Below are 15222 nucleotides of genomic sequence, written 5' to 3' on the forward strand. Positions count from 1 at the left end.
CTTCTGGGGAGATGCCAGCTGCTGTAGTTTACCAATCAAGGCTCAGAGGACTAAACACCACCACCAGTGGCATCTGTCTTCCAAAAACAACAGTCCACCACAGGCAGGAGGGCTTGCCTCTGACAAGTTGACAGCCAACTCTGGGCTGGAATGGCAAGTCCAGATGTGGAAGAGAAGCTTATCTGGCATGGGAGCTAGAAGGACTGGCCATAGCAGGACACATGTCAACAGAAGCAAGCTGGTGAATGACAGCCAGGGGAGGTGAGCTAACACCTACAGGGTAGATGGAGCTTCTTCACTGGTTTACTCCTCTAGCAGCTTTGCCTGATGAACTTGAACTGAAATACGAGTATTTCTATTAAAGGTGATACAGATGTGTGTTCTCAGGCTCATCTATAAGCAGACTGCTTGCATAGTTTCCTCTTTGTTTCCATTACTAGGTAAAAAAGTAGCGTGGAGAGTTCGTAAAGGCTTCCCATCAAAGCTCTCATGGCTGCTTGGCCTTTGGTATATGACCTAAGCCACATACTCCATTTTGATCTTTTAGAAGTGCTGTAGGAAATCAATTCCATAAACAATGCCTACACACCCCTACAAGGATGAATTCAGTCCTTCACCTCTACATCTGCTCTAATTTTCTACTCCCTGTCCCCCTGATTTGGAGATCAACCAGCCCCCTCAGTCTACACTGCTCCTGATGTTACAGGTGCCAAGAAAAATCAGAATAAGCACATGTACTTGGTGTCCTCCTCTGAGTCCTTATATCTTGATGATAATGTAGCTTTCCACCTTCTCTTCCTGTTCCAGGGTTCTTTTTCTCATGTAAATATGCCTTTCAATTTTTTTTTCCAAAAAATATAGATTCCTGTGGCAAAGTCCCCTGCAGACTTGTTTTCCACAAGAATGGAGTAGGCAATTAAGTGGCTGCTGTTTCCAGGTGGATAAGTAAGGGTGGTTTCAGATTTTGCTTCTCATGGATAGCATTACCTGTAAATCAGAGATACAACACCTTGCTAAAAAAATGGGGAGCAAACAGGAAGATATGCAGGGATGGTATTTATCAGGATATCTTCTGTATTGAGTTTGCGTGGCCAGGTTTTGGTAGCGGGGGGCTACAGTGGTGGCTTCTGTGTGAAGCTTGCCAGCAGCTTCCCCCATGTCCGACAGAGCCAGCGCCAGCCGGCTCCAAGATGGACCCGCCGCTGGCCAAGGCCGAGCCCATCAGTGATGGCGGCAGCGCCTCTGGGACAGCGTATTTAGCAAGGGGGGGGATAAACTGAGCAGCAACCTGCAGCCAGAGAGGAGTGAGACTGTGAGAGCAACAGCCCTGCAGACCCCCAGGCCAGCGCAGAGGGAGGCAGGAGGTGCCCCAGCCCCCAGCGCAGCGGTTCCCCGGCAGCCCGCGGTGCAGCCCCTGGCGAGGCAGGCTGTGCCCCTCAGCCCGCGGAGGGCCGCGGTGGAGCAGATCCCCACCTGCAGCCCACGGGGACCCCAGGCCGGGGCAGGGCGATGCCCCGAGGAGGCTGTGCCCCGCGGGCAGCCGGCGCTGGAGCAGCTCCTGGCAGGGCCTGTGGCCCCGTGCAGAGGAGCCCGGGCGGGAGCGGGTTTGCTGGCCGGGCCTGTGCCCCCGCGGGGACCCGCGCTGGAGCCGCTGTGCCCGAGGGGCTGCGCCCGGGGGGGGACCCGGCTGGGGCGGGCTGGGAAGGGCTGCTGCCCTGGGCAGGGCTCGCGTTGGAGAAGCCCACGGAGGACCGTGTCCGTGGGAGGGACCCCAGGCTGGAGCAGGGCCCGAGTGTGAGGAGCCTCCCCCGAGGGGGCAGGAGCGGCAGAGGCAGCGTGTGACGGACTGACCCAGCCCCGTGCCGTCCCCCTGCGCTGCTGGGGGGGGGAGAGAATTCGGGAGTGAAGTTGTGCCCGGGAAGAAGGGAAGGGTGGGGGGAAAGTGTTTTAAGATTTAGTTTTTATTTCTCATTGCCCTAATCTGATTTGATTAGTAATAAATCAATTTTCCCCAAGTCAAATCTCTTTTCCCCGTGACAGTAATTGGTGAGTGATCTCTCCCTGCCCTCACCTCAACACACGAGCCTTCCGTTACATTTTCTCTGCCCCGTCCAGCTGAGGAGGGGAGTGACAGAGCGGCTTTGGGGGGCACCTGGCATCCCGCCAGGGTCAATCCTCCACATCTTCACTTCAGGAGTATGGGAGCTAATCATGGGACACAACTTGTAATGTGTGAACCAAAATAAAGCATAATTTGAGCCCTAAATTATGTTTTATAATACACACACATCAGCATAAAGTCTACTAGAAAAAAATTTGAATTCTGCCATAGTTGTCAGAGTCCAAGGGATTCCCATGTCTACAGAGGACTCACAGTATACCTTAAGCTAAAACTGCATTTTGAAATGTCCATGAAGCCTAACTAGAGCAACCTGAGGCCATAACAATCCCAGTACAGAGTGAACATCATGATGTGTATAACAAATGTATAAAACTTGACTTTTTTTCCTTTTTTTTTTTTTGTGCCTGCCCATGCTACAAATGTTATACCTTTTTAACTCATACAATATAGTACCTTTACTGGGGCAGGAGATTCCAAAGCAGGCTAAGAAGAAAAAAGGAGAAGGAAGGAAGAGGGAAGAAGACCAGAAAGTCACTGAAGAAGCTGGGCTGTACAGATATTGGGTGCCTCTCCCTTTTGTACATCTGCCTTCTCATACTATCCATATACCTGAGAAACAAACATCTTACTTCTTCCTCTGTAATGTATCAGAATCCATCCTTCCTAGCTGCCTGTGTAACTAACATATTTTTCTCTGCTTCAGCGGCTTCTCACTCTGATTATCCTCCCATCTTTCATTTAACTCACCTTACTTCTCTTCAATCAGCCGAAATTACTGTGACCACCGTACTTCCTCTTTCAAATATATTGAGAGCTTGTTTTCTCCAGTTTATCGGCTTTGATTTCTTCACTTTGTCATGGCAGAACCAGTTGGCGTCTCTCACTTGCCCTGTTCTCACAGTCCTTCCCAACACCACTAGCAGTACTTTTCGCATAAAATATTCTCCTTTCTCCAGTTCATTAAGCCACTGACCTACCAAATCGCTCCTAAAATAATCACTGCTTTCACTATGGCCAAAGAGGCGTGTTGATAGCACATAGGGTTTTTTTAATAACACTTGCCGGTCTCTCTGAACAAACCCAGGGCAAACAGCCCTTACTGCCTCCTGCTTCCCCGAGCTCTCCCGGCCCCAGCATCCCTCCTGCTGCTGCATGCTGGGATGCGGCCCCTGTGCTTTGCTTGGTGCTGACGTGCACCACTCTTCCACATGTCCATGTAAGTACACGCAGTGGGGTTGTGCCTCCTGTATACCATGGCCCCTTGTCTCTGGCTCTCAGCCCATCAACTATATAAATCCTGAGAAATGTTTATATTTTCTCATCAAGCTGAGCACATTCTCAACACGAATGAATTAATATCAATGCACTGCCTCCCTTTTTCCAGAGCTCGCCTGAATTCCTTGCATTGAACTGTTTTATCTACTTGGATTCATTTGCCTTCAAAATAAATAGTATTTTCTAAAGTATTGCAGCAATGTTTCTGCTAGGAATATAGTGCCTAACCCTACCCTAGTCTTGAGCAAATATAATTTATTTAACCATCTCATAAACTCAGTATAATAAAGAATCAGGACTATGATACTCCCAAACATTTTCTGTTAAAATCTTAAGTCCTTTTTTCTTAATTTAACATGGTAACACACAGCTTCATTAGTAATAGTTAAGTAATTGTCTTTCAGTTTTCTCTTACACTAGTTTCCCTATTTGAATAATAATTTTCAAGATTAATATAATCCTGGAAATACACAAAACATCCCTGCATCAAAAAAATAATTTTAGCATTTTCCTCTGAAAAGATTTTTTCTTCCACCAAACTAACACACATGTAACTTTTAAGGTCTGATTTTTCCAAATGAATCCTACTCTTACTGCAAAATGTTTCAAGTTTTGTTGCAGAGTCACAAAATGCTTATTTGGTAATTCATAACAAAACACTTAATTTTTATTAGATTTAGAGAAGAGATTGCAGGCCATAGGAAGGATAATGTGACAAATTTCCTGGAAGCCTCAAAAAAACAGAAGCTGCTAACTTGGGTCCTAACAGGCAAAACATCTACCTAAAAAAAGACTAAGAGTGAAATTGCAAAATTACAGAAAAGTGGCCCGATGTAAACACCCAAAAAGACTAGGGTTAATATTTTTCTAGTCAACTCACAGAGTTGACAACCTAGTCTTGAAGAAGACGAGTCATATCAAACCTAATTTCCTTTTCTCCCAGAGTAACTGGCTGCTTAGACGAGAGGCACCTTAGACTAAGTTCTCTTCTTTTTTTTTCTGGTTTTATGTGCATTTTGATGGCTTTTGAATGGCAAAAAATGCAAATATATTACAAATAAGAGTACATGTAGTGCTTGAGACACATGAAACACTTTTGAGCAGTGCGAAAACTCCCAAGCATGCAGCTGGAGGTGTTCACCAGGGCTGCACAGCGTCTGCTGCTGTACTTTACTCCCCGTGGTCAGTAACTGCCTGTCCAAAGACATCACCTCGTTGCTCACCTGCACACATAGCTACTGGCAACCGAATGCAAAGAATATTTCAAACATTTCTATCTGATAAAAACATATTAGAGTAATCTTTATGGAATATCTGGAGGGTAAATGCATCTTTTAAAGAATTGCCCTCTAATATCTTATTTTCTAAAGCTGTACGTAGGCAACAATATTAATTACTAAATTTCTGAGGGTCCAGCAGTTTCCATTTAGCATTCCCGCAGCTAGATAACTTTTTAAGTTCCTGTGTATTAATTTAGAAATGTAACACTGAATAATGGTTTTGAAAATCTTGACCAGATAATTAAGCAGCAACCCAAAGAAAGCAGTTTTGAGTAACGGGGAAGACAAAGCAACTCTGGGAGGACTGCATGTATTTAAAGCTTGTACTTCTCAGGCTGTTCAGTGAGCAAGGCTGACAGTGATTGACTGACAGCAGTAAATCACTCATACTAGAACTGGTCAAAAGTTTGTTTTTCCAGAAATTTCAGTTTTCACTTACAGTGTACTGGTATTTCAGTAACAGAGATGAGGCAGGCTCAATCTAAGGGGAAAAATAACATTTGTGACTCTGCCAAAAATGCTGTGAATTTTTGAGTGAACTTCAGGTATAATCAGGATTTTATTAACTATACAGATGGCAGTCAGCATGGTCTCTTAAAACAACTATTCCTTCTGCTGCTCTAGATTCAGAAAAAAATCATATGTTGCAAAAGGCACTACAGAAGAAAGTGTACCTTGATTTTTGAAAAGTGTTCTTAAAGTTGCTGAGTGACAAATTTACTAGCAATTTTCTAAATATTCATTACTAACAACTTTGGGTCCAAAAGCAACAATGTTGAGGCAGGAATGAGGGCAACACTTGCTTGGTCTCCTTGTTGGTCTCAATTCTAAGGTTTCGGAGGGATCAGGACCCCCTTGTAAGGCTTGGATTACTTCAGTTTGTTCTGCTAATGTTTGCCTTCTTTATCAGTAGGTCAGAAATGTGACTTTGAATCCAGAGGTATCAATAGATGCCCTAACTAGAAATAATAAGCTAACCCAGTAATGATGACTTCTGTTATTAAGGAAAGCCAAATTAAAAGCCCCTACAATGCGGAATCAGGTCATGAGCAGGTATAAACAAAGCATACCTCATCGCAATCACTTTTCAAAAGAGTTTTCATCAGTAACCCCACATTTGAGTCATTCTGACTTGGAGAGGTGTTCTGTTCTCTGATGACATCTTAAAAATTATATTCCAGTTTAACAGTTAATCCTGTCTTTTAAATAACTAAAGTACTTTACAGTTGGCCTAGAAATTTCATTTAAGGATTAGTGAACCCTGTTTTGCCTATCATGAGTAATTTACCTCACTTTTGTCCACTCAGAAGTGGTTTTATCTTAACACTAATGAAAGCAAAGACTTTAACTTTGGTCACTTAACAGAACCTATGCAGTGAGTAATCTTGACGTGAGCAGTGACTTTGTACTGCGGATTTTAAATCCAAATCAAACCTTGCTCTTTCTTCTCACTACCATTTTTAGCTTATACCTTCAGCTCAGGAAAACTTGCACGAATATGCTGCCAATATTTGTAATTGCATTATTATTCTAATATTCTATCAAAATAATTTCAAATGGAAATACATTGAATGCCCTTGCAAAATTTTGTAAGCTTTATTTCATTAAAATAGTCTGTGGCATCTATAATGGTACCATCAGAAACAGGGCTGTACTTGAAGGATGCTATTTCTTCATCCTTAGTCTATATAGTTACGTTTGCCTCCTTAACTATATTTTTTTATAATGGTTGCTTGCAAGAATGTGCAAAGCACATTCTTAGCGATAGGATTATACTGGATGTTTTACATGAAATATGCTGCTGAAGAATCTCTTTGGTTTCTTCGTGCACTCAGAGCAATTTACAGTACTTTCTGTAACTGCTATGAAGAGTTATCCCACCTTTTGAAGGGGTTTGATTATATGAAAATTCAGCTGCTGTAACAGTTCATTGACTCTTCAGGAGAGACTGGGGTAATACGCCACACTAAAGCAAACCAGGAGGTGAACTCCAAAACCTGTGTGAGCATTTTGAGAATTAAAAATTATGGCATTACCATCTTTGTCCAGAGTCCTCCAGTACTCCAACAGTAAACTGAGAAGTTATTCTTAAACTGAACATTTCAGATAAAAAGCAAAAATGTAATTAACATATCTATGAAAACAATCCTATTTACAAGTATTCAATGAAAATTAATGTGATGCTCTAATAACCCAACATTTTAAAAAAATTACGTCCCAATAAACTGTGTCATTATTATTATTATTGTTACTATTTATCACATTATTGGAAAGAGAGTCAAGGAGATGGAAGTGAGCGATCAAAAAATCCGAATGAGAGGCAAAGACAACCTTTTACAAGGATATCTCAATGAACATCATGGAAACCTTGTTTCTTCTTTGCATCAATTGACTTGTAGCCGCACAGTCATTATTATCAGGTCATTAGCTTCATTAAACTAACTTTATTTGTTATTAACTCTATAAATACAGCATCATCATACAGTTTACAAAGATCTGGAACTTTTTAATAATGCATGAAATGTCTATTTTAAAGAAAAATTAAATTTCATTCATTCATTGGTAGCTTTTCAAGACTAACTTTTAAATGGTTTGATGGTGGTAAGAGATGGAAAGACTGTCCCCTTGTGGATAGGAATATGAGGAAAGTGATACTGTAACTCATGGATAGCAGCGGTAACCCTGGGCATTTGGAATTTCAATAAGAAATCAGCTAGAATCCTGCCTTGCACATTGCTCATAAATCAACACTCAAATGTACAAAATACTATGAAGAGCCTTTTAATTTAAATTGGTTGGCCTGACAGACAACAGAGGGTAAAGACTGAGCTAACGTAGCATCATTGCTAAGACCATCAGTCCAGGCTACCACCTAAATCTACCTGCTGCAGGCAGCTGCAGTGTTGCCCTCATTTGAAGAAAGCTGTTTTGTGAAGAACAGCTTCCGAGCAGAGAATGGGAGAAGGTGCCACAATAAAGACAAAGTCTTGTGGTATATCTATAAACCAACATGCTGCCCACATGCATACATCTTCCAAACCCATGCCAGAGCATCCATCTACAGGACAAAGCACCAGCCTTGTCCTCGCTCCTGCAGCTGCACTGACAGAGGGACTGGAGAAGGATTGATGCACAGCTGGCTGGAGACACCCGCCTGTTGTTGCAGATGTTAGATTATCTGTAAGAGTTACAGATTGCCCGTATACATCATCACCTCTGATCCATGAGAACTACAAGAAGATGCTAGCACCCCGTCATCACTCAGATCTGGGGTAATCAAGAGTAGCTTCAAATTTCTGCATGGGGAAGCAGAACTTCACAGGGCTGCTGAGATAGAAGGGGATGCTAGCAGCATAGGAAGTGTTCTGGTTTATGAAGTCCAGTCCTTCCCTGTTACAGATGGTTATAGCTTCCCTAACAAATTCATCTTGTTCTGCCTTTATTAAGAATTTTCTCCAGACACCTCAGTTGCAAGAATTTTCTGAAATACCATTAGAAACCTCACAATTTTCAGCTCAGCCATATTCATGCTCAGTGTGTATCTATTCACTCTACCATCCTTTTAAGCGACTTTTTTACCTCCTTATTGTTTCAGCCCTGACAGAGACATATTCCCTCCTAGCCTTGTTTTGTTAAACTAAGTAAGCCACACACCTGCAGCTTGTAGAGGACAGGCTCCCCAAACTCTTTCATAATGTGATATGTCAGCTGAAAGTGTCCTATAGGTAAACTTCTTCCACCAACAGTCACTCAAGAATGTATTCAGTCTCACCAATACACACCTCTTCTCTGTCCCTAATAGAAACACTTTGATGCCTTCTTTGGTAGTATTGGGGTTTTTACAGTCACATCTTAGAGGTCACTCCTAAAAAGAGCAGCTAACTCAGTAGCTGATTTTACCAGTCATTTCCTACTGATTATTTCCCAGCTTGTAGCAGAAATTCTCATTCTTCCAGAAACAAGAATCAAGAAACAAGTTGCTGTCATCCTTTGAAGATTTCCTACCACAAAGTCCTAAAGGTTTGTGGCTAACCAGTCCGATGCAGGCAAGTTGAGGTGCAGGTTGGTGTGTGGTTCAGAGCAGGGTAATGGGGAAATAAGCCTGCAATAATCCTTAGCCTTTGATAAGAGGACATCCTGAATTGTGCTAGGTGGAGCTCACCAAGTCATAAGTTGTCGTCCACAAAATGTGAGTATGTTACATCTACTGCTCTGTGATACATGAATTGATCGAGTAGTTGCTTGAAGTTTCAAAAATGAAGGTCTCAGAATCTGTCAGGAGTCATTGCAGGCCTAGACAGACACAAATATTTGTAAATGTCTGTTAGCACTTTTAATTCAAATACATCCCATTCCCAAATTTACAACACTGGACGAGTTCAATGTGCACATCAGCAAATGGCCAAGTGCCTTACAATTTGGACGATGTGGGATACTGGTAAAAACATTCCGACATACACTCTGCAAGTCTGCACTGAAGATATTTTATTATCTTTTTTTATTTTTTCTTTTTGTACATTACAGGTCACTTTGTCAGATGAGAATGAATCAAAAGTGAAAAAGAGGAAGCTCTTAAAACTTACTTCCTCTGTCTGTAACGCTAGGAAGCAATGAGAAACCAGACTTTTATTCCTGTACTTCACAGGGGAAGCGTTATGGGGGTTGTGAAAGTACCCTCTTTCCTCCCTGGAGATGAAACGTCATAAAAAAACCCGCATTTTTGCATAATTTCATAATCCTGATTCAGGGCAGTGGCTGAAGTGCGGCATGTGGAACCCTGCGCAGGATCTGTAAGGGGTCTGATGTGGCCCCGCCACGCAGTGGGGTGGATGCTGCGTGCCAGCGGTGGTCACCTGAAGTGGCTGTCATCTGAATGCAGCTGGTGGCCGCCAAGGGAGGGTGGGCGAGCACAGCCCGGCTGCAGTAGCCCCGGGGACCCGGCCACGGTGACCGCTCTGGGCTTGCTGCCGGCCACAGCATCGGCTTACAGCACCCCGCGTCAACCATTTCGGCCTCAGTTTTTAACTTTTTAGCAAACACGGGGATCAAATAATTCAGAGCTTGGCCGGTTTCGTATTTTGTATAGCACGTGCGCAGATTTTCGGTTGGCGTAACAACGGCGACATTCAGCCACATTGGGAAAAAAAAAAAAAAAGGCATTATTCTTCTAATTATTCTTCAAAACCGGTTTACAGCACCGCCCCTCACCCCGCGCCCCCCTCACCCCGCGCCCCCGCAGCCCGCCGCGACAGCATCCGGGGCTCCGTGCGGCCCGCCCCACCTGTGCGGGGCGGGGGGCGGCGGCCCCGCCGCAGATGGCGCCCGGCCCGGCCCGGCCCCCCCGCACCGTGGGCGGGGGCGGTGCCCGCTCCCTCGCAGCTGGGCGGCCCGCGGCACTGCCGCCCCCGCCCCGCTCCACCCCGGCCGAGCCCGGCCCGGGCCGGCCGGTGCTCGGCGCCCGCCATGGCGGGGCAGGGGCAGGGCGGTGCGGGGAGGCCGGCGCTGCTGGTGAAAATCGTGATGGCCGGGGAGTCCTGCGTGGGGAAGACTTCCATCGTGCGGAGGTACACGGAGCCCGGCTCGCCGCCCGCCGGGGATCCCACCTCCTCCTACTTGGCCACGATCGGTGAGTGACCGCGGGCCGGCCCGCGGGCAGCCGCCGTCGCTGTCCCGCTGCCCCTGGCTGGCACCTGCCCGCGCCCCCCGGGCGCACCCGCCGGCCCGCCGGCCCTCAGCGCCGCGGCCCGCACCCGCGGTGCCCGCCAGCCCGCCGCACGGCCTCCGCCCGCCCGCCGCCACGCGGGGCCCGTCTCCCGCCGGCTGCGTGGGCACGGCCGCGCTGAGGGACTGGCGTGTGGCCCGCGGGGCCGGCGGTCCCCTGGCCGCCCGCTGCGCGCCCGCGCCTCGCCGCCCGCTCCCGGCCGCGCCTCCCGCCCGCAGGCCGCGGGCGCGCGTTTCCAGCGCAGCCTTCCCGGCGGCGGCAGCTCGGCGCTGCCGGTCTCGGAGCGGGCTCAGCGCCCTCGGTTACTGCTGCGTGGGTCCCGCCGCGACCGGCAACTTCAGCCTGTGCGGAGGTTTGACGGGGTGTCGGGAAACGCGTCACCCGGGCTCCAGAGCCGCTGCGTGCCGGCGGCTGCGCTGCCCTTGCTGTTTGTCTGGGACGTTCAGAACGATGTTAAAACTTGGGAAGACAACTTGTTCCGAACTGTTTCTGGTTGCCCACGTCTCCAGAGGGAGGCCCCGTTGCTGTACGCTGCCGTGGGTGCAGAGAAAACGGTGTCTGCCTCAGGGACCTGTCAGACAGCCGCAGAACGCCCAGTTCATCTTTCATGCTAGAAAGGGATTTAACTTCGTGCTAATAACTTTAACGGTGTAAAGTCGAGGTATCGTCTACTGTAGGTGACCACGTGCTGATGAGGAGAGGAGAGGCGCTGCCGCGATGGAAGCGATGAGCCGTGCCCCACCGGGGCGGCCCTGTGCCGCACCACGGCGCTGCCTGCCCCGGGGCCGCAGGGCGCTCCCGCCGCGCTGTGCCAGCCCCACGGCGCGCTGCCTGGACACGTGTGCTGTGGTTTGGTTTGCTGTGGAGGTTTTCCCAATTTCTGATTGGGAAATTCAGATTTTTCAAAGTTTGCGTGTGTGTAAGAACTTTTTTTTTCAATTTTTGGGCTGTTGAAGAGAGTGTTGAAGTATGCACGAGAAACTCTGTGTCCTGCATTTGGAATATACGGGGCTCTTACACGTTTTTCGGTGTGGGAGGAGTTGGTTTAACTGAATAAATAACAGTAGCTGTGCAGAGAATACTTAACGTTCACGAGATGACTTGACCTGCTCACATGACAATGGCTGAACTTGAACTGCTTTTTATTTTCTTGCCCATTCTTGCAAAGCAGCTTCTGAATCTGACAGGAGCAAAAAGGCAACCGGCAGTGAAGTTGTGAAATTGATCCTTGTAACAGGCAACTTGTTGCCAGTTTAGCAAGGAGTCCCAAAGAATGGTGGTGAAAATAAACATTGGTTTTGTTTATGTGTTTTATATTGGAACACAGATTCCTGACCCTGAGGTTATTATTTTGAGGTGCAATTTCTTTTGCTCTTAATTCAGTCCACGACAGAGTCAAAAACTCATGTATGGTGACAATGCTAAGAATATATATTCCAAGTTGTGGGTTGAAATAGTTCAAGGAATAGTTAAGACAACAGAGTTTTGTTACAGTTACAGACTGAGATTAACCTTACTAGTTTTATTACTGTTCCTGAAACCTATTCTTGAGAGATTTAAAAACTTAAAACAGATATTTATCTGAAATGTAAATGAATCATCCAGGTGTGGTATTTATTGTTATCTGAATGTGATTTTAAAGTTACTTCTGAAATGCTGTGTTCCATTTAATTCTATTTTAGGAGGTACGTTAGAGCCTAGACTTTTAATGAACGGCGTTGTGAGTGATGGCTTCCCAAAGAGTAATGTTGCAAGTGGAAGTTTCTTTTTCATGAAACAGCTACAACCAAGAAAATGGCCTGTAGGTCGTAGCTCATAATGGTGTAAATGAAGAAGACACAATGTAATGGTTTTTCTGCTCATAATGTCGTCTTTGTTGACACCATAAAAAAATAAACAGCTGTTTTCATCCGAATGCCTGTTTCATGCAGGCTCAGTCAAATGATCCTTATCTGTCATGCAGCCTATTGAATGCTTACCTGATGTTAATTGATTTTTCACCCTACCTGTTCAGCTGTAACAGTTATTCGAGTAGATGGAAGACTATCCAGGCTGTGCAGTCTCGCCATCCAAGTTCCCTGACAAAATCATGCACCAGCATCTTCCTCAACATCAAAAGGTTGTAGGCACAGAAGTTAAAAGGTTGTTGAAAGTCTTGTTTCTGCGTCATCATGAATCACAGGTTTGCATTACTAGGGAAAATCCTAGCGTTACTGCAGGGGGAAAATAACCCCAAAGATTTTATAGTAGGCTTCAGTAGTGGTAAACTTCTCTAAAATGATGTATTGGGGGGGGGGGGGGGAGGGCAAGAAAAAAAAAATGCATCCACAGTACATTTTCATTTAAAGCTTTTTATGCAGCACTTAAATACTCAAGGCTGGGTGCCCTTCCTCCTTATCAGTTACACAGTTTAGGTCAACTATACCCAGTTATAGTTTTCTAATTAAACTTCTATGCATCGTAAGGTAGATGCATTGTATTATGAATAGACTATAAAGAAGAAATTTTTGTTTAAACAATGGCATTGCATATAAAGCTATAGAGAAGGTTTATGAACAAAAAAAACCCCTTGTATACAAGTGAACAGGACTGTGATCTCACAGGGTGTGAGGTTCTTACTTTGCTGTATTACAGTGGCTCTGGTCTGGCAGCATGCATGTTTTCTGTGAGAAACATTTCTGTAGAGGTGTGAATCCTCCCAAGTCTGTCATAGTTGAAAGTCGTGTAACTCCTGTTGTAGGACTTTTTTTTTTTAAAAAGTTAACTTTATTTTGACATTTTCCTCAAAAGGAAACTTCTGCTTTTTAATGCCTACATTTACAAAAAGAAAAAGAAATTAAGAATGAAGTTGCAAATTCAGGTCATTTACACATCTGTTTCTAATGCACAATGAATAAGAGAACCAGCTCTGAAGTCTGTGTAGATTCCTTGATACTCGCTTCAGAAGGAAAGTAATGAACAGAAATTAACCATATTGAAGGTAAACATGTCCTGTGTTACAACACTTGTATTAATCCTCATCTTAATGTTTGTTGTTTTCTTTTTTACAAGGCTAGATTTTTTGTCACTTTTATTTTCCTAACCATCTTATCCCATGAGCTGCTTTTCTTACCAAACCAGTAATTATCAGTGCTTGTGACTGCTCAGATACCACTCCAGATATTCCTTGACATGTACAGGAAAAGTCTGATTCAAGTAATGCACCAACAGCTAGTAAGGGTTAAGTATGTGTAGGAGTAAGAGGGTGTAAACTCAACCTGCAGCATCTGACTGGGTGCTTGCCCAGCCTGGGGATGGGAATTGATACCAACTGCTTCCCTGTTCCCAGAGCACTTACTGTGTGACGGTAAGTGGGCTAGGTAGAACCTGCACCTAGACATGTACCACCCTCTGTCCATGCTGTCACTGTTGCATGCTGCTAAGCTACACAAACTTGCATTTTCCTTGGATGAACATATTTTGTTAAGCCTTTTATATCAGGAGCTTGCTAGCTGTATTGAGGTGAAAAGTGTGTTGTAATTTGCTTAGGCCGCTGCAGAAGACCTCTTTGAAGAGGACTTTTGCAGATGGCCAAAGACTATTTATAGATACTGAGGGAAGAGTGGGGCAATTCACAGCTGAATTCCCCTGTGGCTGACTATTTTGATGCTGTTTAGACCTAATTGCCTTTAAGGTGCCTCAGTCCTAATATGGACATATTTATTAAATGGAATATAAAGAAAATAAATTATTCTCATGGCTATAAAACTTGGAAATAACAACTAGAGTTTGAACTTGTACCCAGCATACCCCTTCTTGGTTTTATTTGACAGCTTAAAAGAAGCAAGTACAAGCTGTAGCATTCAAATAACATTTATCTCAAGAGCAGTAATCAATGCTCGCTTTGTTTTGTTGATCATGTTGTATAATACATGGGCCTAAAAGCATCTGAAATCTGTGAGCTGTCTTTGGCATTGTATTTCTCATTTTTCTTTTCTGTCTTTCCAATTTGCTAAGTTTGCTGGAAATTTCATATAAAGACATGAACAATTCATGCATGCAGAACATATTGACTTCTGTTTTTCACTAACATTCATTGACCTTCCATGTCAATAAATTTTGAAGCTGACTTAAGAAGTCAATAAGCCCTTATTTTAATTTAGATTAAGTTTTAGTCTGATTCAGCACTCTGCTTCCCTTTTTATAAATAAAAAAATGCTTATAGCAATTTATTATTAAAATGTGTGTCAACTAAGAACTGTTTCCTATAGGTCTGGGAATCCCTGGCTGGATTATAATTTTTTGCTGTATTCCCAACACACAATTTGAAAGTGACTTTCCAGCCTCCCAGTGTGTACTGTGTCCCTCTCAACTACTCTAACATCAATTGTAGAATGTGATACAGATAATTAAACAAAACCAAGTGAATTTCAGGAGCAAATGTTTTCTATCACATTGGAATTTCAACTTACATGAGCAAATTTAACTTAAATTACATTTCCATCTGACATTATTAATTCATCAAAGAAGCTTTGTGTAATACTAACTACAGATACCAATTATATTATTTCATCTTTCCTTTCCGTTGGAGTTTCAATAAAAATTAATCAAGTGAAGGACATGATTATCATAATCATTTTAGAAATCTACCTAAACTTTTTTACCACATACACACAAAAATGTTAATAGCATTGGAATCACGTGTGTGAGAGTGTACTTGTCAAAGTTCTGTGCACCATACATCCATCGGTAAAAGGGAAGGGAGCATTTCCTCTACTGCATTTTTGGTTTACTGCCATGGATGCTTTCCTTTAGCAGACAGGTTCTTGCAAAAATCAGTGCAG

At 44.3% G+C, this 15222-nt stretch overlaps 1 protein-coding gene across 1 annotated transcript in view; it reads left to right on the forward strand.

Annotated features, from left to right (window-relative positions):
* The first annotated feature begins 11 nt into the window (after nucleotides 1–11).
* Nucleotides 12–15222, forward strand: part of GAREM1 (GRB2 associated regulator of MAPK1 subtype 1) — a 149185-nt gene continuing 133974 nt past the window's right edge. Inside the window, exon 1 of the mRNA XM_080381535.1 lies at nucleotides 12–10303. Coding sequence (XP_080237661.1) covers nucleotides 10141–10303 — 163 coding nt within the window. The 5' untranslated portion in view covers nucleotides 12–10140. The remainder of the gene's footprint in view (nucleotides 10304–15222) is intronic.

The sequence above is a fragment of the Falco punctatus genome (assembly GCF_963210335.1).
Source record: "Falco punctatus genome assembly, chromosome: 3".
NCBI classification, from domain to species: domain Eukaryota; kingdom Metazoa; phylum Chordata; class Aves; order Falconiformes; family Falconidae; genus Falco; species Falco punctatus.